The sequence below is a fragment of the Staurois parvus genome, unplaced genomic scaffold, assembly GCF_062004578.1.
Source record: "Staurois parvus isolate SC_StPar_1 unplaced genomic scaffold, SC_StPar_1.0 ptg000048l, whole genome shotgun sequence".
In the NCBI taxonomy this organism is placed as follows: domain Eukaryota; kingdom Metazoa; phylum Chordata; class Amphibia; order Anura; family Ranidae; genus Staurois; species Staurois parvus.
Genome location: NW_028317844.1, coordinates 3,887,643 through 3,915,629, shown reverse-complemented (window position 1 = coordinate 3,915,629; position 27,987 = coordinate 3,887,643). Strand labels below are relative to the sequence as shown.

The 27,987-nt window shown below is 39.6% G+C and overlaps 1 protein-coding gene across 1 annotated transcript in view; it reads left to right on the top strand.

The window, feature by feature from the left end:
* The window catches only part of LOC149470307 (uncharacterized), a 133,976-nt gene that overhangs the window by 36,216 nt on the left and 69,773 nt on the right, over positions 1–27,987 (top strand). Inside the window, exons 14-24 of the mRNA XM_089664762.1 lie at positions 122–314; positions 1,965–2,095; positions 3,789–3,989; positions 7,448–7,569; positions 8,519–8,747; positions 11,205–11,404; positions 12,802–12,957; positions 14,070–14,163; positions 15,458–15,601; positions 23,694–23,833; positions 26,211–26,322. Coding sequence (XP_089520888.1) covers positions 122–314; positions 1,965–2,095; positions 3,789–3,989; positions 7,448–7,569; positions 8,519–8,747; positions 11,205–11,404; positions 12,802–12,957; positions 14,070–14,163; positions 15,458–15,601; positions 23,694–23,833; positions 26,211–26,322 — 1,722 coding nt within the window. The remainder of the gene's footprint in view (positions 1–121; positions 315–1,964; positions 2,096–3,788; positions 3,990–7,447; positions 7,570–8,518; positions 8,748–11,204; positions 11,405–12,801; positions 12,958–14,069; positions 14,164–15,457; positions 15,602–23,693; positions 23,834–26,210; positions 26,323–27,987) is intronic.

Genomic DNA, 27,987 nt, shown 5'->3' with positions numbered 1-27,987 from the left:
GTGGGGATATCTTTACGTACAACAACAGAAGGTGTGTTGGAGTACTAATGACTCATTGTATACCACATTGTATACTCTAAGGATTTATTTCTCTATATGGCATCTATATCTCCACTAACAGGTAGACAGTGTACAGTTCATGGAGTTTTCAGAAGTGGAGAATCATAATGACTATTACATAATTAAAGATGGCATCATTCACACTCAGGATCAAAAAGGAGCATTCATAGTGTATGATGTGGCATTTGATGATCTGCAGGAGTTACAAAATCAACTACTGCTTCTAGCAACTCTCTTCATTGAAAATGAAAGAAGTGAGTTTAGCATAAGTTATGGTCACTTTCACTGTATATGCTGAGATATTTTATACTTTCTGTAGGCTTGAGATTCAGGAAAGTATTCTGAAAAGAAGAAGAACAAAGAAACATGTCAGATATTTTCACACTAATAAATCTAGGGGTGGATCTACTAAAGGCAAATAGTCTGTATAGTTTGCATTTTTCCATGGGAATTTGCCCCAGAGCCTAGTGAGTGAAGTGAAACTCTGTTGATTTCCATTATTCAACCCAGTGCAAGTAAAAATGTTGATTTTTTTTATTTTCCTTGCATGTGATTGAGTGTTCTTTGCAAAGTAAAAATCTTACCACATTAACTAAACTCTGGAGCAAATTCCCTTGCTCAGTGAAAATCCTATTTGTGTAACTATGGGGTGGATTTACTAATGGCTAATAGGCTGCTCACTTTTCAGAGGAATTTGCACCAAAGCTTACTGAATGAGTTGAAACTCTGATGCCTTCCATCACTCAAACATGTGCAAGCAAAAATTTTCCTTGCATGTGATTGGGTAATCTTTGCAAAGTGAAACTTCGCCACATTAACTAAACTCTGGGGCAAATTCTCTTGCAAAGGGAACAGCCTATTTACCTTTAGTAAATCAAACTCTATATGTAATGGGCTCCAACGGCATAAAAAAAAATAGTAACCTGTGCCCTAACTTGTACCCTAATAGAGTTGGCCTGGTTGGTCTGCCTGTCCTATTGCACCATACAGGAGTTAAATGATCTGGTGATCTGGTTTGCCAGATATTTCTTTAAAGGTTTGAGTGGTAGAATTCAACTTATGTAGCCATGATGTCATATATATATATATATATATATATATATATATATGGTATATATATCCTGTTCTAAAAGACAAGTAGAAAATATTTTCACCCAAAGCATACCATACGAGCAGTGTTGCTGCAGATTTGTATACAATTTGGATTGGTTCTCTTTATTCTGACCTGGAACAAAGATGTCAGGACAACTGACGTAAAAAGAACTTGTATAACAAGCCCCAAAGGTTGCATCCTTAAACCGAGATGTCAGCGGCAAGTCAATATTTCAGTACTGAGAGATTTCCCTTAGACTATAATTCCAATCAAAACCTTTTCCTTTATTTGTTTTAGGGAGAATGTGGAAGGGTAAGACTATCTGTTGACATTTTATTACTGTCTTTCTACTCAGTGGGGAGATTTTCCTCCCAATACTAGTGACCACCAGTTCATTCTTGTGAGCTCAGGATAAGTCCACAATAGTTTTCTTTTAAAACAGTAAATTAACAATTATTTGTGTGCCATTATAATAAGTGTGTACCAATGGAAGTATGCTTTATTGTAACGCAGTGTGCTGGTGTCTACGATTCTGTATACACTCATGCATCTTGATGATATAGTACAGAAACGAAGAAGTGCGTGATTGTAAACCTATCAAAATTGTGAGCACAATGATTTGCTTTGTTTCCTATACTAGTTATGTGATTTTTGATGACTACTAAATTATATGCCATTACTAGTAAACAGTTTTACTTGGCCAATAAATTAATCGTAAATACAATAGGTGATTGTTGTTGCTCAAGAACTATTTAAACTTTGCAGGATGTCTTCCTCTACAGAACTCTCAGTTTCCTTTTTTGTTTTTAAGATTTCAAAGCAAGTAAAAGAGAAGCTGATGATGTGAATCTTGCTGACTGGGCTCACATTAATGTGGACCGCTTTGCTCTGCTACTTGACCTGTGGACTTGGGAATGTGCTTTGCTAGAAAACAAGCAGCAGGTAGAGAGCTTGTTGTTGCTTGTCATTTAATCAAGATCCGACTTGTCTGGACACCTCCTTTTTCTTTTTCTCTTCATATTTTCCTCATATCACAATATCTTTCACTGAGTCCAGCCTTTGCAGCACATGGCCAAAATATTTTATCTTTACATGCAATAACATACCTTTTGTTGTCAGCAGTCTGGATTTACAACCTTGGGTCAGGCCCATCTCAATAGCATCATGGGCCCATGGGCAAAGTAATGCTGTGAGGCGCCTACCAGCCTGCTCTAATTTACGCACCTACTCTCAAGAATTAAGATAGAATTATCATATATTTATTAATACTTTCAATAAAATCAATTTTAAACAATAAGAAAACATGCCATAAATTAAAGACTAATCAACACAAATGGCACAGCACAGGTGGGAAGGCAGAAGGACACAGTACGGGGGGGAGTGGTATCAGGAGGGTACAGTGCTGGGATCATAAGGGCAAAGTACTGGTTCCAGGACTGCCCAGAACACAGCTATCCCAGGACAGCGTCCTAAAAAGTGTGACTGTCCCGGCAAGTCTTGGACAGTTGGCAGGTATGATTTAATGCAAGAGTATCATGGAGCCCCCATGCACCTGGGGCCCCTGGGCAGTGACCAGGGGTGGCCATGCATTAAGATGGCTCTACTTTAGGCAAGAAGGTTTTACATTTTATTGACAAAATTACATACAGGAATGTGTAGTTAAACATAGGCTCAACATGTACCAACCCAATGCCAGCGTGGGCTTTTTAAGAATTCATCACTTTATAATTTATTAGTGCAACACCAAATTATTAGAGAGGGAAACAATGTGATAAGAAAATAATGTAAATAATGAAAGCATATATAGGTCCCTATACTGAAGTAGCTGTAACAGCTTGGACCTCAATGCAGGTAGATTCAAGTGCAGACAGCAGGGCCCTACAGTAAGAATCCCCTTTCACTAAACTTCCCTGTAATACCAACACCAACCCTTACTGAAATCCTTACACTCACCCTTCCTATAACCCAAACTCTCAAACTAACTCTCCCTATAGCCCTATCACTAAACCCTTCTGTAATCCTCACACTAATCCTCCTGTAATCCTCACCCTAACCCCTCCTGTAATTCTCACAATATCTTCTCCCGTGTAAGCCTCATACTAACTCTCTCTGTAACTCTAACACTAACCTGTAAACCTTAGTCTGACACTTCCAAACTCAATCATAAGCTTTTGTTTGCATACTGCCCTCTTCTGTGCTATAATCCTTTGCACCAAAGGTCAGTCCTTCCTGTTTAAAAACATACTAGTTATAGGATCCGGGTGCCTTGAATACCCTGTTTTTGAATTTTACATATACAGCACAAGAAAAAAATATATTTGGTCTTGCAGTTAGCTATAGCTTTTTAAAAGACCACAAGGAATGGGTTGGGCAATACACATATCTCATTATAGCATTAATATATGCCTGTTTTAACGCTTTGATTGTTGAATACTGCCATTATCATTAAGTACAAAAATTAATGTTGGCAGTTGTTTTTAGAATTGGTGTTTAAATTAAGCTCTACTGTACAACTTGGTGCTTACCATAGTTTCTGCATTAAGTGTCCATATTTTGTGTCTGCTTTCCATATACTGTACAGACAACACAGCAACATTTTTGCAATGTCTAACATGTATTTCTTCTTTTTAATTAGCTTGTAGATAGTTACTATGAAGCTTACCAGCATGTATGTGATCCAGAAGAAAAAATCGCCTTGGCACAAGTGCTTACTGACATCATGTATCGGCGCCCACGGTTTGACATTGGCTCCAAGTACTTCCTGAAAGCTTACCGGGATGAATGCCAGTGCCTGAGGCTTCACTTGCAACTTGTAAGAAATATATTAACTAACCAGGTAAGCAAACACATCTTAGCTTAAAAATGTGCAACATTCTTGGAAAAACACGGTAATAATTCCACAAGAAATAACAGAAAATTATAATTATAAAGATATTTATTTATTTAACTGCAGCTACCATGTACTGTATATGTTTACAGTCTTGAGACTTGATTATTAAAAATTCTAGTTTTCAGATTCATCTCTGTTGGTATATATCATCAAGAATAGCTAATATAGTGTCATAAGTTTCTTTCTATGCATTCATAGATGTGGCCTTGAGGAGCCACACTTGGTGGAGATACCCAATGATAGATGAGTGTTCAGATTAATAAATTAAACATCTTAACTAACATTTCAAAGTCTCTCTTAGTAGCACTATTTGGACACTCACTTTTCTTCATTTGTTCTTGTACTTTCCCCTTGTTTACCAACTCTCTCAACTTGTTTCCTAAGTACATTTGCTTTCTACATCAATCATCTAGCCTTTGTACTGTTTGGTAAGGGGGTGCGCTGAAAGACAAAGCGAAAAAAGTTTGCCCATTGCCCTGATCCCAAGCCTTAACTCAATCTTTAGGATTCCATTAATAATTAACCGCTTCAAGTCCGGACACTTTTACCCCCTTCCTGTCCAGGCCAATTTTCAGCTTTCAGTGCTATCACACTTTGAATGAGAATTGCGTGGTCATGCAAGACTGTACCCATATGAATTTTTTAGCATTTTTTTGATACAGATAAAGCTTTATTTTGGTGGTATTTATTCACCACTGGGATTTTGATTTTTTTTTGCTATATAAATGAAAAAGTCCAAAAATTTTGAAAAAAAAGAGTTTTTCTTATAAAATTTTGCAAATAAATAATATTTCATCATAAATCTTGGCCAAAGTTTATTCCGTTATCTTTTTAGTAAAAAAAAATAACCCAAATTAGTTTATAACCAAAAATTATAATTTTTAAACATTTGTTTTTACATTTTTATTAAATTTTTTTATATTATTATTTATGTTTTATTTTTTTTTTTAACATACTGTCACCCTAGCAGTACAGTGTCACCATGGTGATACTGTACTACACGTGGAGGGTGATGAAGATTTTTTTTTTGTCTTTTTTTACACTGATTGCTTTTACACCAATAAAGGCTGTAAAAGCAATCATTTCTCCTTCTCTCTGGCTGCATTCCTGCAGCCATTGAGAAATAATGTGTGAGCTGTAATTGGTCACAGCTTGTCACATGGTACAAGGCTATTGTGATCATTCACAGATTTCACACGTAGTAAGTAACGATGTAAGAAAGTGACATCTTGCTTACTACTCTTCATGCGATCACTGATTGGCCAATCAGTGATCACATGATCGGGACCTCGCCCAGAGGTCCTGTATGACGATCGGTGTTCCACTGTGTCCGGAGGACACAGCGGGCACCAGATCGCGATGCTGCGTGCTCCCAGGGAGCGCGCACAAGCAGGGGGCGGGGAGGCTGTTTATAAACAGCCACCCGCCCCTGCACTGCTCCCGTCTGGCCATTTATATACAACGGCCAGACGGGAGGTGGTTAATAAACATGACGCCTATAGTAAATTATGTACCATTACATATTTCTTTTCACTGTAAAAGAAATAAAATGGCTTTGTCAGTTTATATTTCTTCTCTTTTACCCTGAATGCAGGGTAGACATGTATATGCATACAAAAAAGGAGGGTTGTGAAAAGAGATTCACAGAAAAGCGGCTACATAATGAACAGAACGTGACACTAAGGGAATAATTTCCAAAAATTATGCTTTATTACACACAAATGAATATGACATATGGGCATTCGCCCTGGTTTACCATCACCTCAGTATGAGACAATACACACAGACCTAAAACCATTTAAAATGACACAAAGACCGGTCTAAATGTATGTGTAGCAGGGAAAATGGCTACATGAGTCTAGTGTCCCTGCAACACAAACACACAGGTGAACACTTCCCCAAGGAGGTGTATCCAAAAATTATGCCATGGGCATACCATAATAGAGGATATAAGGGATTAAACAGTAACCATAATGGCAAATCCCTATCAAAAAATCCAAAAAATTATGCTGTAGATATATATATCACATGTATGCAATGGAGCAAGCACAATATGCGTCAAAAAGGAGAGTAGCAGGCCTCAGGCCTGTATGAAGGAAGACATAAATGTCAAATATATTGTACAATACATTCCTGTGCCGGCACAAGTGGTTGGGGCCCATTCATCTGTAATATAGATAGCTGTTTCCTAGAGCTCTTGGATGGGAATATGCCCCATTTATTTCCAGGATGGAAGAAAAGATGCACACAGCAGCACTCTGCTTAAAATGGTTTCTTCACCACTACACGTGGACTATACAGCACTTTTTGTAGGAAAAAACAAGACACATCCCAAAGACTCTTCTGCCTGTTGAAATATGTATTTCAACAGGCAGAAGAGTCTTTGGGATGTGTCTTGTTTTTTCCTACAAAAAGTGCTGTATAGTCCACGTGTAGTGGTGAAGAAACCATTTTAAGCAGAGTGCTGCTGTGTGCATCTTTTCTTCCATCCTGGAAATAAATGGGGCATATTCCCATCCAAGAGCTCTAGGAAACAGCTATCTATATTACAGATGAATGGGCCCCAACCACTTGTGCCGGCACAGGAATGTATTGTACAATATATTTGACATTTATGTCTTCCTTCATACAGGCCTGAGGCCTGCTACTCTCCTTTTTGACGCATATTGTGCTTGCTCCATTGCATACATGTGATATATATATCTACAGCATAATTTTTTGGATTTTTTGATAGGGATTTGCCATTATGGTTACTGTTTAATCCCTTATATCCTCTATTATGGTATGCCCATGGCATAATTTTTGGATACACCTCCTTGGGGAAGTGTTCACCTGTGTGTTTGTGTTGCAGGGACACTAGACTCATGTAGCCATTTTCCCTGCTACACATACATTTAGACCGGTCTTTGTGTCATTTTAAATGGTTTTAGGTCTGTGTGTATTGTCTCATACTGAGGTGATGGTAAACCAGGGCGAATGCCCATATGTCATATTCATTTGTGTGTAATAAAGCATAATTTTTGGAAATTATTCCCTTAGTGTCACGTTCTGTTCATTATGTAGCCGCTTTTCTGTGAATCTCTTTTCACAACCCTCCTTTTTTGTATGCCTCTTTTGGCTACTGAATGGAGACCATACATTGGGTGACACGTTAATGTATTTAATAACCTCTTTAATAACTATCTTAATATATAGACATGTATATGCACCTAAGGCCCCATTAGATTGGTGACTGGTTTTAATAACTATTTGCAGTTGATATCAATGCAGATCAAGTGGGCTACATACATGAAGTTTATAAAGGTGTAAGCAATAATTGGACAATAAGCTCAAAACCAACACAAAATTCCTATATTTAACAGTAATGACATTTTTCATAATTTTTTTTATGTCTGCTTGCACAGATAGAAAGCCAAAGGGAATTTGTTGAGAAGGTTTGGCGAGATGGCCGTAAAGGAAATTTCTATGATTTTGGCCTTCCACTTAATTTTGTCACTAAGCCCATTGTCTCACTGAACACCAGCAGGTAAGATAACAAACTGTGCTTTTTATTTTTCAGGTACTATGTTGATCACTACTGATTAATCTGACTGATCCCTATTCCTATTCCCAAAACATATCTAAAGACAAAACTTTTTCTTAGTTATGGATAGAATAGATGAGGGTTAAAATATCTTTTTTTTTCGGTCTTTGATGATGGAGTTTTCTCTTAATTTCCTGTCCCGTAGACATATCAGGAAGTTTCCTCAATAAAAGACTGTCCCTTTTTTCCTGTTTTGGTGACAAAGCAAAATTCTGAATTGTTTCTCATTTTCATTCCAAGGGGCAGTGGTCCCCATGTTAAATTGAAAGGTATGAATCTACCCAACGGGGCACAGATAATTTAACATTAACAAGGATTCTAACCCTTCCAGACTCCATTCAAAGCAAAACAACATTTTTGGCCTTTATTTTAGATATTAGGGACATTGGTATGCTTCAGTAGTATAATTCAAAAAATACATACTTGTATATATGGAAGTAAATACCCATTTATCATTAATACCTCAGATTGTGCGCTCCTTGAGGGCAGGGGCTGCTGTGAATGTACAATATGTTTGTAAAGCGCTACGTAAATTGACAGCGCTATATAAGTACCTGCAATAAATTAATACATATTTCTCTTAATGTATGTCTAGGTCCAAAATGAAATAGGAACCCTAGTAAAAGCAACAATAATATATGTAGCTGCTAAATTTTGAACCCCAGCTTTATTTTATTTGTATGTAACTAACAGCTGGTATGTCAAGAAAGTGTCTATCATTTCCTATCTTGTAAATAATAATTTTAACAATGTAATACATAAGCCTGCATGTAGTCTCTGATTGGCTGCTAATGTCAATTTTGTGAGCAACTACACACAAAATCTATTTTTTCTATATCAGTCTCTGTACCTGTCCAATATTTTTTATTGTATCTTCTCCTTGTACATTCAGTCCTGCCCTACATAATGTTTACCTCCTGGAGATTCATCCTTCTCTTGGATTGGCCTACCTTATCCCTAAAACATTAGAACACATATGTGAGGAATTTCTAAACTTCTGCAAGGCAAAAACACCCAAGGAAGCCTACAGTGTGGAGAAAAAAGTCTTGGAATTAGCTCTAAATGAATGGTCAACTCAAAAAGATCTCCAGTCATCTTTTATGGCAAATGTACACAAGGATGTAAGTATGCTTCCATTCACAATGCTGCAAGCAATATAAAATGCCGAATCAGTTCATGATCAGAAAATGAGGCAGAAGAAAAGCAGGGCCCTACACATTAATAATCCAGTTTCCCATATAAAGACGATAAGTAGAATGCCAAGCTTCATAGGATTCAGACTGCTCAATGTATTTTATTAGAGATTGGGCATCACATGTTATTTCCAGGGTTAAACCCAAAAGCAAAAACTGTAAATAGTTGGTCTGATTTACTAAAGAAGTTGTCCAATCATGTGCAAATTAAGTAATTAAGTAAACAGGAATTTGCTTTTCACATAATTGAAAATTTTTAAATAAAACTCACACAATGTATTATGTGAAGATACTCAACACCCGTAACAAATCAGCCTTATTGCATCTTACCAGTCCTTGGATGTGGTGGCTGCATCAGTCTTTTCGCCTTTATTTTCACCTGGTAATCCTACAAATAACACACTTGGTGGCTACATTTACTCCCCATTGAATCTATGGAGGGAGCCATGGTTGTCATACAGGCTGGACTTCAAACTTGTCTGCGTTTGTTCATTTCTATTACTTGTCTCATGTCAAGATTATTAGCTTACACAAAAGATAACATAGTTTTTGCTTTCATGTCAGTTCACAGAAAGTGACAAGGGCATTGCATTTCTGGCAAAATCAAACAACATTTTCTGTACTTGCTGAAAAAGTTCTTAGCCTGAACAATTAAAATTAAAGTGGAGTTCCACCCAAAAGGGGAAGTTCCACTTTAAAGACTGGTCCCCTGCTCCCCATTAAGGATTGGCACCTTTGGGGAGGGGGGGAAGCGGGTACCCAAAATTGACAGGTACCCGCTCCCACTTCTGCTGCGATCACCTAGGCGATCGGAAGCAGAAGTTGTCCTCCTACCCTCCCTCCCTGTAGTATTCTGGGACACGTGACAGGTCCCAGAAGACTACAGGGCCATTCAGGAAGCACAGCTCTACTCGTGCATGCACAGTGGGTACCCAGCTGTGAAGCTGCAAGCTGTCACAGCTGGGTGCCCACACTAAAGATGCCGGCGCCTGGAATACAGGACGGCTGGTGAAACGGGCTGTGGGGAGGACACCGCATGATTGTAGGACGGGTGAATGGCTGTTTTTTAAAAGTCAGCTACGATTTTTGTAGCTGCTGACTTTTATTTTTTTTACAGTGTGAGTGGAACTCCGCTTTAATTCTGCCATTACATCTAGGGACTGGTAAGCCACAGTATAATATATAACATTTTGTTCTTGGGTGTAATTATGCTTTAAAGTAGTTAAAAACCCTTACATATACCCTGTGAAGTGACTGGCCTCAGGTAACACACAGATATTAAACAAATCCTCCTAAGTACGTTGTACCTGTTTATATACCGCCGACTTTCCCCTACATTCATTCTAAGTGCAGAATTTACACAGAATCTCTCAGCTCTGAAAAGCAGGGGGCAGGGAGCTGAAATTGCATCAGTAAGGAGAGCTCTGAGACCTGATTGGAGAGAAGGGACACACCTCCCTTCACACAGCACACAGGAACAGAGCTGAAGCTGTCAATCACAGGCTGTGCCCTCCCCGTCACCATTTTTCTCTTGGTGTCGGGAAAACTTGTCAGAAGTGACTTATGTGTATAGCAGAGGAACGAGGCAGCAGACAGCAATGACACTTAGTGCTTTGGACTGAATCAAGTACACAATATAGAGGGATATGCTTTGTTCATATTTCATGACTGAGGTTTACAACCACTTTAAGGAATCTTTTGGTCAAAATTAAATTCCAATTTAATATATAGAAAAGCAGAGGGTACAAATACAGTACATATATATTATATTATATTTCAGCCTCGTCTTTAGCTCTTTGCATGCAGTTCAATATTACAGTGGAACTTCAAGGCTTTGAATTATCCAGCAAAAACATTTTTTTTTTTTGCTTTCACTTCTTGTACTGTGATGCCTATACAATAAATGGGGGGGGGGGGGGGGGATTGGTGTCTCTGGGGCAGAAAGGTACAGGCAGCAGTGAAAATGGGGGATGCAGACAGCCAAAAAAACCTGACAGAGGCTTTAATGCTTCCACACAATATCCAAAACAAAATAAAGACCTGGAGCTAACTCTCCAGTGAATAGGAGTAATTTAAAACCTATGGATGCAGAGTGATAATGTGCGGAGTTCCACAAATCACACGGTACTTCAGTTTACGCTAAGGATGATGATACCATGACTGCCACCCTTGTTGTACTACACAATTGTCACATTGAATGTGTAAAACTCCAATTTTTCTACTAACTAATTGATTGAGAAATTCATTAAATACGGTCTGGAGCAGTTTGATAGCAACGCTGATGTTTAACAAGTCAAAATGTTTCACTTGAACCATAATGCACACTTATCCCATCATCGCAATATTAGTTTGTCTATAGCTCATTACTTTCTTTTTCTGATGCAGTTATTTGAAGACGTTCTGGTGGAAGATCCAATGATGGTTAGAGATATCTGCATGCATGCTTTGATTTCTGCTGATGAAGAAAAAAAGCATGGTACAGCAAAGCAAATCTTCATTTTGGAAACATTCAGCAAGATGCTTGAGCTCATCACTTTGCGTCACAGAATAATAGGAACGTCATTAGAAACAGCACTGTTGTCCAGGTCAGCGATATTAAGACATATTAACCCAGCCAGGGCTGTTCCCAGAGAGGAGCAAACTAAACATCAGGTGGAAAGGTTGCCAGAGTGCGGTGGGAAAAGGCAATGTTAAATGTAGGGGTTTAATAATATTGCACTTATTTTTGACAGTCAGGGATTCCCTTAAAGTGGTTGTAAACGCTGAAGGTGGTTGTAAACGCTGAAGGTTCACGTAATGTGGTTATAAAGGCTGAAGGTTTTTTACCTTTATGCATTCTATGCATGAAGGTAATAAACCTGTGTGCAGCAGTGCCCCCAGCCCCCTCAATAATTACCTGAGCCTCATCGCGATCCAGCAATGTGAATGACAGCCTCGGATGTTCCGGGTCTCTGCCTCTTCATTGGCTGACAGGCTGTGATTGACAGCAGTGGGAGCCAATGACTCACGCTTGCTGTCTCAGCCAATGAGGAGGCAGAGATTCAGAACAGCCGAGGCTGTCATTCATATCACTGGATCGCGATGAGGCTCAGGAAAGTATTGAGGGGGCTGGGGGCACACGGAGCAGCGGGTGCCCCCATAGCAAGCTGCTTGCTATGGGGGCCCCCCACAGAAAGAAGGAGCAAGGAGAGCCTGCGGGGGACCCAAGAAGAGGAGGATCCAGGCTGCTCTGTGTAAAACCACTGCACACAGAAAGTAACTATAGACATGTTTGTTTTTTTACAAAAAAAAAAGAACCTTTAGAATTGTTTTAATGGCCACGCAGTTTGTGAATAAGCATGTTATTTGAGTGTGAAATACATCAACAATTTGTCCTGTATTGTCTTAACTGCTTCTCCGACTATGAAGATATTAAAGAATATATTTTGCATCAACTCTGTGGTGGTGTGCGGCCATGTACTCTTTTCTTCAGTTTGCATGGTGGCGAACCTGGGTGGGCACCTCCTCGGAACTGCAGTTAGGTGCCTCACCTGAGCAGTAAATACTCTTCATTTGGATTTCCTCACTTTGAAAGTATTTCCTCTCCCTTCTTTATTGGCTATAGGACAGTAAGTGAAGGAAAATCTCCCCAATGTGACACAGATGGCAAAAGAAAGACATGACAGGGGTTACAACCCCATCCCTGCGCGCACGCACGCACGCACGCACGCACACACACACACACACTCTCTCTCTCTCTCTCTCTCTCTCTCCACCCTCAGCCCCTTACTCTATCCAAAAAATGCCCTTAGTTTTGCTTTTATGTAATTTTAATGTAAGCACAAATAATAATCTACTTCTGCTTGGTAATTAACTTGTATTGCATATAATAAACATTTTCAGTTAAGCACATTGGAAGGATTTAATAATTACACAAATATAGTACATTTACAGTTATTAAAGCTGCTGCCTGATTCCTGTATTTCACAACTATCCTGAGCAGGACGTACACCTATTTTGCTGAAGAGATGGGATTCAACGAGTTTCACCTACACCTGAGACCTGTACAGTTTGAGTTTGCATCCTACAAGGCACAGGCTGACCAGATTCCACCTGCGTTCATCACATCTATTCTCGAAGATGACACCAGTGTGGACAGGTGAGTTATGTATATTGCCATGATAGAGATACAAGATATATGATATGAATTTCTAAATCTGTACAATGAGCTTGCATAGAGCATACACTTTTTTTTTCCTGGACTTACAATTAAGATGGTCCTGCATCAGCAGATTCAGCTACCCATCCTCACGGCACAACAGTTGGATTTTTTTTGCAGATAACACATACCACTGCCCATTCTTGAGAAATATGGCTGGGTGGTTCCCAAGCTAAATTTTTGGAAGAAAAAGGGTCAAATATTCACTAATCTCATGATGAGCAGGCTGCTCTATTTCCAGTAAGATATCAACCAGCCAGACAAGCCATTTTCATGCCATTCTTGAACAGATTATTGCCATATTATGTTTATATCTATTTTGACAACACACTTGACCCATGGGGAACCATTGTAACAGGTATGTGTGTTTTGATACCAGTGCCTTTTCTTTCTATAAAGGCTGTTTGTAGCTTCTTATTTTTGCAAGAGCTCCAAAGCAGTGGTGTATCATGCATGGGTGCAATGTGTGTGGTGCACATGGGCCTCAAGGATGGGGAGCGGCACTGTGCCCCCACACATTGCACAACATGGGAAGACGCTAGTTCTCTGTCTGGAGAGGGAGCCAAGTGGGCCACAAGTAACAATTAACACCACTTTAGAGCCGAGTGGGAGCGGAATCCCACAGCTGCCGGACATATATAGTATACTTGACAGCTCTCATCTCACATCTGATCCTCTCCCCCACTGCTCCCCCATCATCCAGTGTCCTTCACATCACAAGCACTAGATGGATCTTCTGTACCATGGAAAATGATGGTAGCCACCTTCTAACAGAAATTCTGGTCACTGAAGCAAAAAAACAAAAAATTAAAAACAGGAATTTGGAGAAGGCTGAGAGCAATAGAAGATGCTTTTATGACTTAGGAATACATGCTTAAACAGTTTTTTTTTTACTTAGATCAAAGTTTAGTGTCACTTTAACTGTACCTTAGGCAATGTATTGAAGGAAAGCAAAGAAAACAAATTATGTCATTTAATAGTTTTGACATTAGTTGTTATTTATTGAAGAACATTATTTATTTTACAGATGATTTTATCACTATTAATTGCAGGTATTCACCTTCTGCTCAGCCGCTTGCTATTCATGAGGTGGACGACAATCAGATTGGAAAGTTCAGCTTCTGGACAAAGGATGGTGTTTTACAGGTGAGCTGGTTGTGTTTTATGTACAGTATGTCTGCAGGTTGAGTTATATATGAGTAGAGACACTTTTTTTTTTAAGTGAAAACTATAAGGCTCCATGCACACTGGGAGTTTTAATAATGCTAGTAACATTAGCTGTGTAAAGTCATGTTAAAAACGTGAGTTTTTCAGCGTTTTTGCATTAGCGTTTAGCGGAGTTTTGCTGCATTTTTTTCGCGTTTGCATTTTTAGTGAGTTTTTTTACCCCCAAAAATTTTTTTCTCCTAAAAAGAGTGCCAAACCGCCAGTTTGCTGCATTTTGCCATGTTTTTCAGCGTTTTTACAGCTAAACTCTAGAAACCCACTAGTTCTGGGGGTTTTTCTATCCAAAAAACACTGATTACAGTCTATGTTTGCATGGACACATAGGATAACATGCTGGGGGGTTTACCGGCTATAGAAAAAAATGCCAAAAGACAAAAACAGCAGCTGTAAAAACATCCAGTGTGCATGAGGACTAATACTATCAGGTTAGATTTCTTTGCTACGTATACACAATATTTGTTGTGTAAACAAACTTTTAATTTCCTGTACAACTATGACACTGCATTCCCAGAGCATTCTAAAGTAATAAAGAACACTGCAGAAGCTGTTTGCTCCGCATTGTCCATTTATGATTGAAATCTGGTGTATGCAGTAAAAAGAAGTCAGAGAAATGGGGAGGAGTTACTTGTCTGATGCGTTTACTTGTGTGTGTAAATTTCAGCTTGAGCTACTGTGATCTATAAAAAACATTTTTTTTTCTATAAAGGAAATACGATTAGCCAGGGAAACATGTAAAGGGTACTTCTGCTCAGGGGCGGACTGACCATTTGGAAACTCAGACACTGCCCGAGGGCCCGGTGTCAGTAGGGGGCCCCATGAGATGCCCCTGGTACCTTTTTCATAGGCTTTTTTGAGTTTGGGCAAGGACACAGGGACCCCATGATCCCCTATTGCCTGGGGGCCCCATGAGTTGTCAGTCCACCCCTGCTTCTCTTTTTTTAACAACTCAGTCACCAAGAAGAACACATTTGTGTATATCAGGTGACGTAACACTAACTGGCTACATACAGTACTTGTTCTGGGTAAATGACTCAGTAGTGCAGTAAATAAAAGAAGGACAATCCCAGATAAAATATTTACAAAAACAGGTTAGAGATAGCAGCTCCAATATTTGTTTTGGTAGGTCGACTTTAAAAAGTCTTATAGATTTGCTGGTTTACTGATTCCTGGAAGAGGTCCTCCAACAATAACATTTTTTGTATTCCATTTTAAGCTTCTTAATAAGAATGGCGTGGAGAATTTACAAATGGTGCTCACCTGTCAAGTTATCCAGAAAAATGCTTTGATAGCGGCAATTCAGTTGGCTTTCTTTTGTCAGATGTCTTCCTGGATCACCAAGCAGGTAATGGATACAAAGGTCAGTAACAAGATTTAAGCTGGTCTTATACCTGTATAATTTCATTAGAAAATTATTGTTTTCAGGATGTTTGAGTGTCTAAGAGTTAAAGGAGATGATTTGACTATCAGTTTTTCACCAGAGTGAGCAGAAAAATCAACGAGGCAAGGATGGAAAATGGTGTCAAATTTAATGGAAATGCACTGATTTCTCAATATTGAATTCACTCTTGACCAAGAAAGATCATAACCATATGTGCATGCACTTTTCAATGTTAATCCAGCAGTAAAACATTCGTTCTATGAAAATCTGACATACCACTTGAACGAAAAGTCATTCAAAATTAGACAAGTCCATGAAGGCACCGTTGAATGGTCAAACAAGTGATTTTTATGTTTTCTCCTTTGAATGTTTGAACAAGATTCTTCAGGTGTAAGGTCAGCTTTAGAAAAATTTATACCATATAGAGACCTTGCTACACTATATTCTTTCGGATATATCCTATCATGAAGCTCTGTTACCTGTTTTGAGAGTTATGTTATGCTATTTTGGGTTTAGGTAAAATAAACCTGTTACTATAGGTGACAAGTATATATCAGCTTAGGAATGGAGACTACATAAATTTCAGCTTTAGGAAATTTTCTACTGCGAAATACCTCAATTCATTGAGAGTCTATCCAGATTGTGGGGGTTCCTGGCATTGTTCAAACTAGGATGCCACATAAAGTGGGGCATTCTTTAGAGATGGATTTTAAAGTAGGTCACAGTGATCAGTGTGTGTATGTGTCTATTCTGCATTCTTATGCTGACTTCTACCTGTCTACAGATCAAGAAAAAATGTGCTTGGGGGTTAGCGAGCGCAATGTACAGGGATATGGACAGTTGTAGTGACGCAAGCACGTGAAAATATCTTATCCACTAATTGCAAGCTAGCTTAAATTTTAATTCCAAACAACCAGATACCATAATCTAACTTGTTTAACCGCATTTTAGGCTTAGAAAATGAATCATAGATGCGCACATACTGAACTAAAATATATAGGATTTGTTCATTGTTTTTTAGTTATACAGTTGGGTCCATATATATTTGGACACAGGCATGATTTTAGTTTTTTCAGGTATTTAGCAAAACATATTCAAGCTATAGTAATATAATGGATATGGGCTGAAAGTGCACACTCTCAGGTTTAATTTGAGGGTATGTACATCCAAATTGGAGGAATGGTTTAGGAATTGCAGCTCTTAAGAGTAGCCACCCCCCTTTTTCAAGGGACCAAAAGTAATTGGACAATTGAATAAAAAGCTGTTTCATGGCCAGGCACGGGCTACTCCTTTGTTATTTCTTCATCAATTAAGCAGGTAAAAGGTCTGGAGTTGATTCTAAGTGTGGTATTTGCATTTGGAATCTATCGCTCTGAACCTATATCATGCGTTCAAAGGAGCTGTCCATGCAAGTGAAACAGGCCATTGTAAGGCTTCTAAAACAAAACAAATCCATCAGAGAGATAGCAGCAACATTAGGAGTAGCCAAATCAACAGTTTGATACATTCTGAGGAAAGAAGAATGCACTGGTGAGCTCAGCAACATAACAAGGCATGGACGTCCACAGAAGACAACAGTGGTGGACAATCACAGGATCCTCTCTATGGAAAAGAAAAACCCATTCACATCATCAAGACAAGTGAAGGACACTCTTCAGGAGGTGGGTGTATCATTGTCAAAGTCTACAATCAAGAGAACACTTCACGAGAGCAAATACAGAGGATTCACCACAAAGCGCAAACCATTCATAAACCTGAAGAATAGAAAAGCCAGATTAGAGTTTGCCAAAAAACATCTAAAAAAGCCAGACCAGTTCTGGAAAAGCATTCTTTGGATGGATGAAACTAAGATTAATCTGTACTAGAATAACGGGAAGAAAAAAGTGTGGAGAAGGTTTGGAACAGCTCATGATCCAAAGCACACAACGTCATCTGTATAATATGGTGGAGGCAGTGTGATGGCATGGGCATGCATGGCCTCCAGTGGCACTTGGGCATTGGTGTTTATTGATGATGTGACAGGTGACAGAAGACAGAAGCAGCCAGGTGAATTCTTCAGTGTTTAGAGATTTACTGTCAGCCCAGATTCAGCCAAATTTTGCAAAGTTGATTTTAATGTGCTTCATAGTACAGATAGACAATGATCCAAAACATACCGCAAAAGCAACCCAGGAGGGTTTGAAGGGAAAGAAATGGAATATTCTGCAATGGTTGAGTCAATCACCTGATCGCAACCCAATCGAGCATGTATTTCACTTGATGAAGGCAAAACTAAAGGCAGAAAGACCCACAAACAAAGAACAACTGAGGACAGTTGCAGTTAGAGCCTGGCAAAGTATCAGAAAGGAGTAAACCCAGTCTTTGGTAATGTCCATGAGTTCCAGACTTCAGACAGTCATTGCCAGTAAAGGATTCTCAACAAAATATTACAAATGAACATTTTATTTAGGATTATATTCAATTGTCCAATTACCTTTGTCCCTTGAAAAAAGGGGATGGCTACTATCAAGAGCTGTAATTCCTAAACCTTCCTCCAATTTGGATGTACATACCCTCAAATTAAACCTGAGAGTGTGCACTTTCAGCCCATATCCATTATATAACTATAGCTTGAATATGTTTTGGTAAATACCTGAAAAAAACTAAAATTATTCCTGTGTCCAAATATATATGGACCGAACTGTATATATATATATATTAGCAAATTTTAAATGTTAATTGCAAATCTACGTTTACTCATGGGCTGCTGAAATGTTTCTGAATAATAACTATATGAGGATGTGATATAGTTTGATATTTCAGATTCCTACCTGACTTTGTTCTGGCGATATCAGGTTAATTTACTAAAACTGGAGAGTGCAAAATTTGGTGCAGCTGTGCATGGTGGCCAAACAGCTTCTAATGTCAGCTTGTTCAATTAACCTTTGACAATAATACCTGGAAGCTGATTGGCTTCTATGCAGAGCTGCATCAAATTTTTTACTCTCCACTTTTAGTGAATCAAACCCCACTGTGTACGCTATTTACATGGGTTACTGTTCCTTATTTATGGACTGATTTTTTTTTCAAATGAAAGCTTCATAGGGAAGGATTAGGTCAGTACAAAACTTTTTTAAGGAAGCAATTGTGCCACAAATATGTTTCCCTTATAAGCTAAGCTAAGGTATCCAATACTGAATACTAGAAGTGATATTTCAAACAACAGTGCCTTGTTCCTATGCTTTTTACATTATTGATTTTGTAGTACACGATATTCTCTCTCTTCACCTTGTTCACCTCTGATTAATACCCTATGCAGTCCAGAAATTCTGGATAGTTTGTCCTAAGGCCAAAGCTGCAATTTTTCAATGGTGCCTCCTCTTTAATCCTGTGGCCCATAAATTACACTCTTTTGATGATCTATGCACTTCCAAGCACTTACCTGCTGTCATGAAGCTGGTCCTTCCCCCCCCATCCTCCAGGCTTGCTTCCTGCTACCCCCCACCCCTCAGCAACCCCTCACTCTTCTGTCCCATCCATGCTGGGACTTCTATTCTTCCTTGTACTGACACAGGTAGCCCCAGCAGCCCCTTACCCCCCTGTCGCTGGCAATCTGGCCCCCTGCCGAGGGAGCATCCTGCTTCCCTGGCCGGGCGCCAGAAAGTCAGCCCCCCTGCTGTGGCAATCCACAGGCAGGCTCCCTCCTGTCACCCCCCTCCCTGTCCCCTCGTGCACTTCTTCCCGCACTCCGTGCCTGACAGGGACAAAGGCCACGTTCCCTGTGTGGGTCCGGAGACACGGGGGGGCAAGGCCCGTTGCCATGGTAACCCGACGCAAAGTCTCGGGTTACCATAGCAACGGCAATGCGCCCGGTTCTGTATTTAGGACAGAGCAGGGCACCGGCCCCGTGTGTTCTCCTGTCTGCTGTGTCTGAGTGAGATCTGTGCTCCATGCCAGCCTCTTCAGGACTTCCGTCCCCCTGCTCTCCTCTCACTGGCTGACCTGACTGCCAGTCTGCTGCTGGATCCCTACCCTGTGTGGGGTTAACTCTGCGCTGCCTGGATCTCCTTACTGTGGAGGAACCTTCTGCTGCCCCCATGAGCCTGCTGGCTGGATCTCTCCCCTGGAGGACTTAACCCTTTGTTCCCCGTGATCCTGCTGGCTGGATCTCTCCCCTATGCAGACTTAACCCTTTGTTCCCAGTGAGCCTGCTGTTGGATCTCTCCCCTGTGTGGACTTAACCCTTTGTTCCTGTAAGCCTGCCTGGACTTAACCCTTTGTTGCCTGTGAGCCGGATGGACTTAACCCTTCCCTGCCTGGAGCTGCCAGTGTGGATTGACCCTGTGTTGCATGTGTGGAGTGTAACCCTCCGTGTCCAGCTCCCTCCATCTAGTAAGTGGACTAACCCATGCTGCCCAAAAGACTGAGCCCAATTCTCCCAAGGAACCCGACATCTCACAAAACCGCCACTCCCCTGTCCTACTGAAACCTTGTATGACATAAAGCAATCCCCCCACCCCAACTTGGATGCCACTGATGTGTAAACAACTTAACTTTCTTTCTTACCTTGTATTACATTTTGTCTCCAGGTGAGTTGGGGTCGGACTTAGATCCACCCCTACCCGTCTTCATATACAATGTTTACTGATGTGTTCTGCCACCTTCTATGTCCCTCTTGCATTCTTGTTATTTTAAGAAGAGCCTCTGTTCTGTATATGAACATCGAACTATGTCAAGAATTACACTTTTTTTTTTGGACACTGCAATTTCTTCTGTACAATGCTATGTGTATTTTGATGTAGTGTAGTTGATCAGAATTTTCTGGACCTTTCTTTTAAAAATAAATAAATAAAAAAGTGACATTTCAAGCATCATCAAATGTGAGAACGATGCTTAATTTATTAAGAAGATATGCATTTTAATAGTTTTTATTGCTTGGAATGTTTTTGAGGGAAAATTTTCCAACTTTAAATTGAACATCTGCTTTTCCCATGCAGGGGAAAGCAACACAATTGCTTTAATATCGGTACCAAAGCTTCTTATACTTACCTTTCTTCAGTCCCCCACAGTCTACTTGCAGGAGTGACTTGGTGCTTACAAAGGGCTGATGACTCTTTCCCTGCTGAGTGGTGTGTTTTTGAAAGCACACACAGCAGCAGTGAAGGTAAGGGAAATATATTCAGCTGAAGGGACTCAAAATTCAAAATTAACAACAAGGACACAGAGTCCTTTGTCACAGATCACATGAATCAACAGGGGTTAAGCAGGACCCAAGTAAAATAAAATAAAATTACTATCTTTAATAAAATGTTTGTGCTGGTCTCATACCTGATACTTCTGAAGCTGTTTTTGTATTGTTCCTCCTTTAAGTTAGTTTCATTATGATTCTAAAGACAAGGATGTAAATAATGTTACCAAATGTTTGGTCCTCGACCAGGGGCGAACTGACCATTTGGAAACTCGGGCACTGCCCGAGGGCCCAGGGTTAGTAGGGGGCCCCACGAGATGCCCCTGGTACCTTTTTCATAGGCTTCTTTGAGTTTGGGCAAAGACACAAGGGCCCTATGATCCCCTATTGCCCGGGGGCCCCATGAGTTGTCAGTCCGCTCCTGTCCTCGACATGCTCTCAGTCTTTGGTCAGGGAATACAGAAAGGCTGCTGTCTCTTCTAACATTTTTCAATGTTCTAATTCCCTTCATACACAAGCCAAAAAGTATTGTTTAAAAACTTGTTTTTTTTTTAATCCAAAAGAGTTTTTACTAGTATTGTAATGGGCATGAAGTAACAACTTCAATACTGACAAAGGCATGCTCTCATGTTGTATATATTCAGTCAAAGAAATAGATAAGGCAGCACTTTTTTTTGTACATGATTTTATTATCTTTAAACAAAGAACAAAAATGAACATATTTCCTGAACCACTGTGGGTATGTCCATCTGTAACAGCAATATAAATGAAACACATTTATATGATAACTACCCTTAAATGTTCATATGTCAACTCCATAAGCTGTAGGCTTGAGAATTGAAGAGCCTTAAAAGTAGTGTAGTTAGGTACAAAACATTGGCACTGCAAAACATAACTTTGCTATCCCATTCCATACTATTAGCAGATAATAAAGTGTCCACCAAATCTTTAACAGATCTTAGAACGCCACCTTCAATGAGGTCTGGGGGACTAACGTATAAAATGTATGCTGATCCCTGGTAGGCTTCTCTGGGATGAGACACTGCTTTTCAAGACTAAATACTAAAGACTATATTTTGAACTAAATTGTGTATAATACATTTTCCATATAGAGCATCCAGCAGAGGCATAGCTTGAAGCTTGTGGGCCCTGATGCAAAAGTTGACCTTGGCGCCCCCCCACTATCACCCGCTGCTTCCACTGTGTGCCAAGATGCTCCAAGGCTAAAAGAGTTATTTTAGGTCTTTATTTACATATTGAGAGGGTAAATCAAAAGAGTTGGGAGAGGCATGTCAAAATGTGAACAGTTTCTGCAAAATTTCTTGAATACCCTGGAGCCAGAGGAAGGCAACCTTTGAGAGTTGGAGATTTAGCTGAACAACATAAAAGAGATCAAATCACTGGGGGTTGCCCCCCCCCCTTTTTTTAAGAAATTAACTAGCAAGGCCTAAATAAGTGGTATAGAAAAATATAATAAAACAAATGCCACTGTAAAAATATAAACTTAGCCTACCTTAAAAGTGGACAGTGTCAGTCAGTAGAGCAGTGGAAAGTGTCATTAGGGCATTGAATGGTGTGTGAACAGTGTCAGTACTTGACAGTGTCCAGGACTTACCCCTTCTCCATGCTGGCTCCCATCACTCTGCCACACATGGGATGTCCCCAATACAGGGGGAGTATCAGGAAGTCTCATCCTCCCTCAAAGTGTAGAATTCCCCCAGCCCTGTTAATGTTCTCAGTCCCTTCACACACCCCCCCCGTCCTCCCATGCTCTGCTCTCACCTCATCCCACTTGATGAACTTGCTGCCCAATTGTAGGATCTCTGGCACCTGGACCGGCTCCAGCTAAAGAGTTTGTACCCCATGACTGAGGACAGGTTGGGGGGGCAATAAGAGAAGAGGGAGGTGAGGAGAGACTAGTGGGGACTAACTTGGAAGGAGAGGGGAGGAGAGGAGACAAAGGAGGATGGGAGCGGGACCCACTCACAGAGGGGCAGAGACTGGGAGGACATGAGGCTGAGTCACAATTGCAACCCCTGCAATCCCTGACGTTATACCAGTGGCATCCAGCAGTACTGATGAGGGCTAAGCGTGCAGGGTTGGTAAATATCTAAGATTTCAAAAAGCATCTGTATGTGTTATTGTATTGCCTGCTCATCCTGGAGTATGCCTTAAGAAGGCAACAGATTTTCTGTTCCACTGTCATGTGTCATGCCTTTCTTTAATAAAGCACTCCTGATTGTTGAAAAAAAAAAAGAAGGCAACAGATTGTTGAACTTCACCAACCAGGATTCTGGGTTCATACTATAGTCTAACACAGAAGACATAATGTATAAAAAAACAGTCAATAAGTCTAATCTTTGTTGTAATTTCCAATATGTAATTAGTTCTCTGAGACTGGTCTTTTCGTGTATACCCAAATTGAGAATTAAAACCAGTGCTAAATGACTTAAATTCATATTTTTAGAGTATAAAACTGCATATAGCTCTTTTTATGGGAGGCAGCAATATGGATGGTCAGGACTACAATAGCTCCCTGACCACCTGGGTGAAGTATATCTACAAAACGTTTATGAAATTTAAATAAAAAGTACAATTAGGCCTTGAATTTTTTTCAGTTAAACAATGGACCTTTTCTTTTTGTTTTGTTTTAATTAAATTAAATTAAAAAAAAAAAAAAAGGCAATGAGCTCCAATGCAAAAAAAATTTTGAGATTTTGTGCACCAGGTTCTACATGTTTATGTGTGTGAGTAAATGTCTTTATAATTAAAATATATTTCTGTATATATTTGATTAATTATTAATTTGCACATATATGTATACTTGGCACATATATTTTTTTATAAAGTCATAATAGTAGACTAGTGATATTACCAAAAAAGTAATTTGATGCATAATTTTAGGACAGTAATTTGCAAAGACGAATGAGTTCTTCCAGTGAAAAGACTTCATCTTCGTGGTCAGTAGTTGAAAGTCAAACATCATTAACCCCTGTACCTAACCCTAATGGAACTCAAGCACAGACATATTGGACAAAGAAGAGGTATGGAACTAAAGTGTCTTAACACTCCTATAAAAAGAAAAACTATAAAAAGAAAAACTTTCAAAAGAACCATGGGAACAAATACATACAAAACAAAGCAACCGCCACCTGTACTCTACAGTTGGTGATGGTTAAAAACACCTGTCCTACATACTCACATGGCTCAACAACTTATGTTCTTAGCTTAAAAAAAAACCACAGCGGGTTTAAGTAGTGGGATGGCCTGATACACCAAAACAATGCCTTTATACAAAAAAAAGGTGTTATTTGTGCCACAGGTCAGGAGAGGGCTTAAGGGTAGTCAAGCAAGAAAGAACAGATGCTAACACACATGATAATAATATCACAAGTGGGGTCAAAGCCAAGCCAGGCATAGATGTGCCAAAGATGACAATATTACATTCTAGGATAGTGTCACTGCCAGGGGTAACCAGAACTGTATGTCAAAGCCAAAACTTGAAACAGTGTTGAAACTGAAGGTTTCACCAAGGACAAGTGAGATCTGAACATGAAGGGGTTTATTTACCTAAGCTTTAGAGGGCAGAATCAGGTTCAGTTCTGTATAGAAACCAATCAGCTTCCATGTTTTATTGCCAAAGCTTAATTGAACAAGCTGAAGTTAGAAGCTGATTGGTTTCTATGCAGAAGTGAGCCTGATTTTTCACTCTCCACTTATATTAAATAAGCCTTGCAGTGTCAGCAACTAAGTCAATCTGAGAACAGAGTCGTACCCAGACGCTAACTTTGCCTACCCAGCAGGATGAACCAGCTGTAGTTATGTCTCTGAAACTAATACAGGCTTTAGTAAGCAGCTATTTCCCAATAACTTTAAGCTTTGTTTAGACAATTATCTACTTTTTTTCATAACTGCAATTTGTTTCCTCTCATGTACTCACAGTAAGTACATTTCTTGTAAACATACTGTTAACCGCTTCCCGTCCACCCTATAGCAGAAGTACTGCTACAGGGCGACACAGGTGCACAAAATCACATATATATATATATATATATATATATATATATATATATATATGGGACCGCAGCTATCAATCACCGGGTGCCGAGCATCTCCAACAGGGGAGAGAACTGTTAGTAAACAAAACAGTTCTCTCCCCTGTCAGCTCTTGCACACTGCTTTGCATGGCTGTGCAAAGCACAGCCATGCAAAGCAGTGTAATTACAGTGAAGTACACAGGCACAGCCCCCTAGTAAAACAGGACACACTGTTAACCCTTTGATCGTCCCAGATGTTAACCCCTCCCTGCCCAGTGCCATTAGTACAGTGTCAGTGCCATTTATTAGCATTGATCACTGTATTGGTGTCACTGGGGATGTCAGTGACACCAAGTCAGTTCCCCCCAGTGTCAGAATGCCCGCCGCAGTCCCGCAGTCCTGCAGTCCTGCTATAAGTTGCTGATCGCTGCCATTACTAGTAAAAATTACAAAAAAAATCCCAGTATATATACTGCCATTTGTAAACGTTATAACTTTCACGTAAACCGATTAATTTACATGTATTGGGATTTTTTTTAGCAAACACATTTAGCAGAATACATTTTGGCCTAAATATATGACGAGTTTTGATTTTTAAAAATGTTTTACTGGACATGTTTAATAGCAAAAAGTACTAAATATTGTTTTTTTTCTCAAAATTGTCAGTCTTTTTTTTACAGCGCAATAAATAAAAAATGTACAGGCGATCAAATACCACCAAAAGAAAGCTCTATTTGTGGGAAAAAAAGAACATAAATGTCATTTGGGTGCAGCATTGCATGACCGCGCAATTGTCAGTTAAAGTAATGCAGCGCCGTAACGCAAAAAATGGCCTGGTCAGGAAGGGTGGGGGGGGTGGGGGGTGTAAATCCTCTGGAGGGCAAGTGGTTAAAGAGTGTTTTTTGCATAAGTTTTTCTTTGTTTTTTTGTTTTTTTAATATTAGAGAGCTGTGGGCCATAGGAGAATAAAATAAGGAGGGGCGGCATTCCAAATAGCAATAAATTAGATTGCAGATTATTTTGCTAAGTATGCAGATTAGAATATGAAGTTCAAATATTACTTATTGTTCACTATTTAATGTTTAAACTTCCAAGCATTTGTATTGGGTCATCACTAACTTGGGTAGCCTCACTGGTCAATAGAAATGTGCAGGAGGCAGTAAGGAGTGGGTGAGCTTCAGCACTGTCCAGAGGAGATTTGGCTGTCAGAATAGAGATTTAGCTGAGACATTACGGTTCAAAGGTTTCCACAGCAGTTTGTCTATTTTCCCCCCACGGTGACAGAGTGAGTCTTTTAATGTTATACTAACATACAGTAGCTAATGATTTTATATTGAGTGGTTGCTATGTATAAAGTACATTTAAACTTTTCATTGAATTTTAGATATCCAGAAGCTTTTGTATCAATACAGTTAGAAAAAGTGGGTCCTCGGGATGCCATGCTGAACACATTTCTTCAGAAAAAACAAGTTATGGGGACTATTATGAAAAACCCTGTAAGAGTTTGCAAGTATCTATTTCAAGTGCCTGTTATGTATAATAGCATGAAACCATCCAAAACAGTACTGAATCCTTACAAAACAGGACACAGACACAATACGCAAGGCTTTCTTTCTAGCATTTAATATTATTTTGGACTTGCCTCCTGATTTCATCCATAACTGCTGCTATCGCTAATCATTGCATTAGCCCACTTGCTGTGTACACATACCTGAACTAGTTACATATACTTAACACGTAATAAAAATGTTTTAACCACTTTTCTACTAGATTCATTTTTAACTAAAATTAAATTTAATGTAAACAGATACAGTATAGTACATTTTTGCATATGTTGTAAAAAAGTTGGAACTGCAATGAGATAATAAATACCAAACATGTCAAGCCTTAAAATTGAATGTGTCTGTGAAATGGCAACAAATTTCAGTACCCAAAATGGGTAACATCTTCACAGGTTATTAATTTAGCATTAACAAAGTTTTAAATACGGGTGAAACATTTAACATGGTGCAAAAGGTGGAATCAGCCTTTAAAGGTTAAGTCCACCTTTGTGACCATGTTTCATGTTACACCCATATTTTTGGTGTAACATTAAACTTGGTCACATTCCCCAGCCCCAACGCTTAAACTGCCCCCCCCCCCACTTTCCTGAATCCAATGGTGTTTCTCCCCCTAGGTTTCTATTTTTCTTAGAATTTTGCACTCTTGTGTTTAGATGAGCTTGCAGAGCTATGTCACCCACTTACAGATTCATTAGCAGGAATTTGTGAATGGAAGACTACAAGTGCCATCTGCCACTGCAACAGAGGGACTCATCGAGAACAATGGAGCACAAGTGTGATGACATCACTACACTTGTAGTTTATCGATTACTTCCTGCAGCCCCGTTACAGTAGGTCCCCAAATCTGTACAGACCTGAGGATGGAGGAAGAGTCTGCAGCTGCCTGTGCTATGCACCCTGAATGATCTGATCATGGTTGCAATGCACCACAGGCTTCAATGCAACAATAGTAATACATTTCTCCTTTTTGGGTGCCTTAGTTATTTTTTTCCAAGCAGTTGACAATGCCTTTAATTTATTCACAATACTTATATACAGTATCTCACGGAAGTGAGTACACCCCTTGCATTTTGTAAATATTGTATTCTATCTTTTCATGTGACAACACTGAAGAAATCACACTTTGCTAAAATGTAAAGTAGTGAGTGTACAGCTTGTATAACAGTGTAAATTTGCTGTCCCCTCAAAATAACTCAACATACAGCCATTAATGTCTAAACCTCTGGCAACAAAAGTGAGTACACTCCTAAGTGAAAATGTCCAAATTGGGTCCAAAGTGGCAATATTTTGTGTGGCCACCATTATTTTCCAGCACTGCCTTAACCCTCTTGGCATGGAGTTCACCAGGGCTTCACAGGTTGCCACTGGAGTCCTCTTCCACTCCTTCATGACGACATCACGGAGCTGGTGGATGTTAGAGACCTCGCGCTCCTCCACCTTCCATTTGAGGATGCCCCACAGATGCTTAATAGGGTTTAGGTCTGGAGACATGCTTGGCCAGTCAATCACCTTTACCCTCAGTTTCTTTAGCAAGGCAGTGGTTGTCTTGGAGATATGTTTTGGGTCGTTATCATGTTGGAATACTGCCCTGCGGCCCAG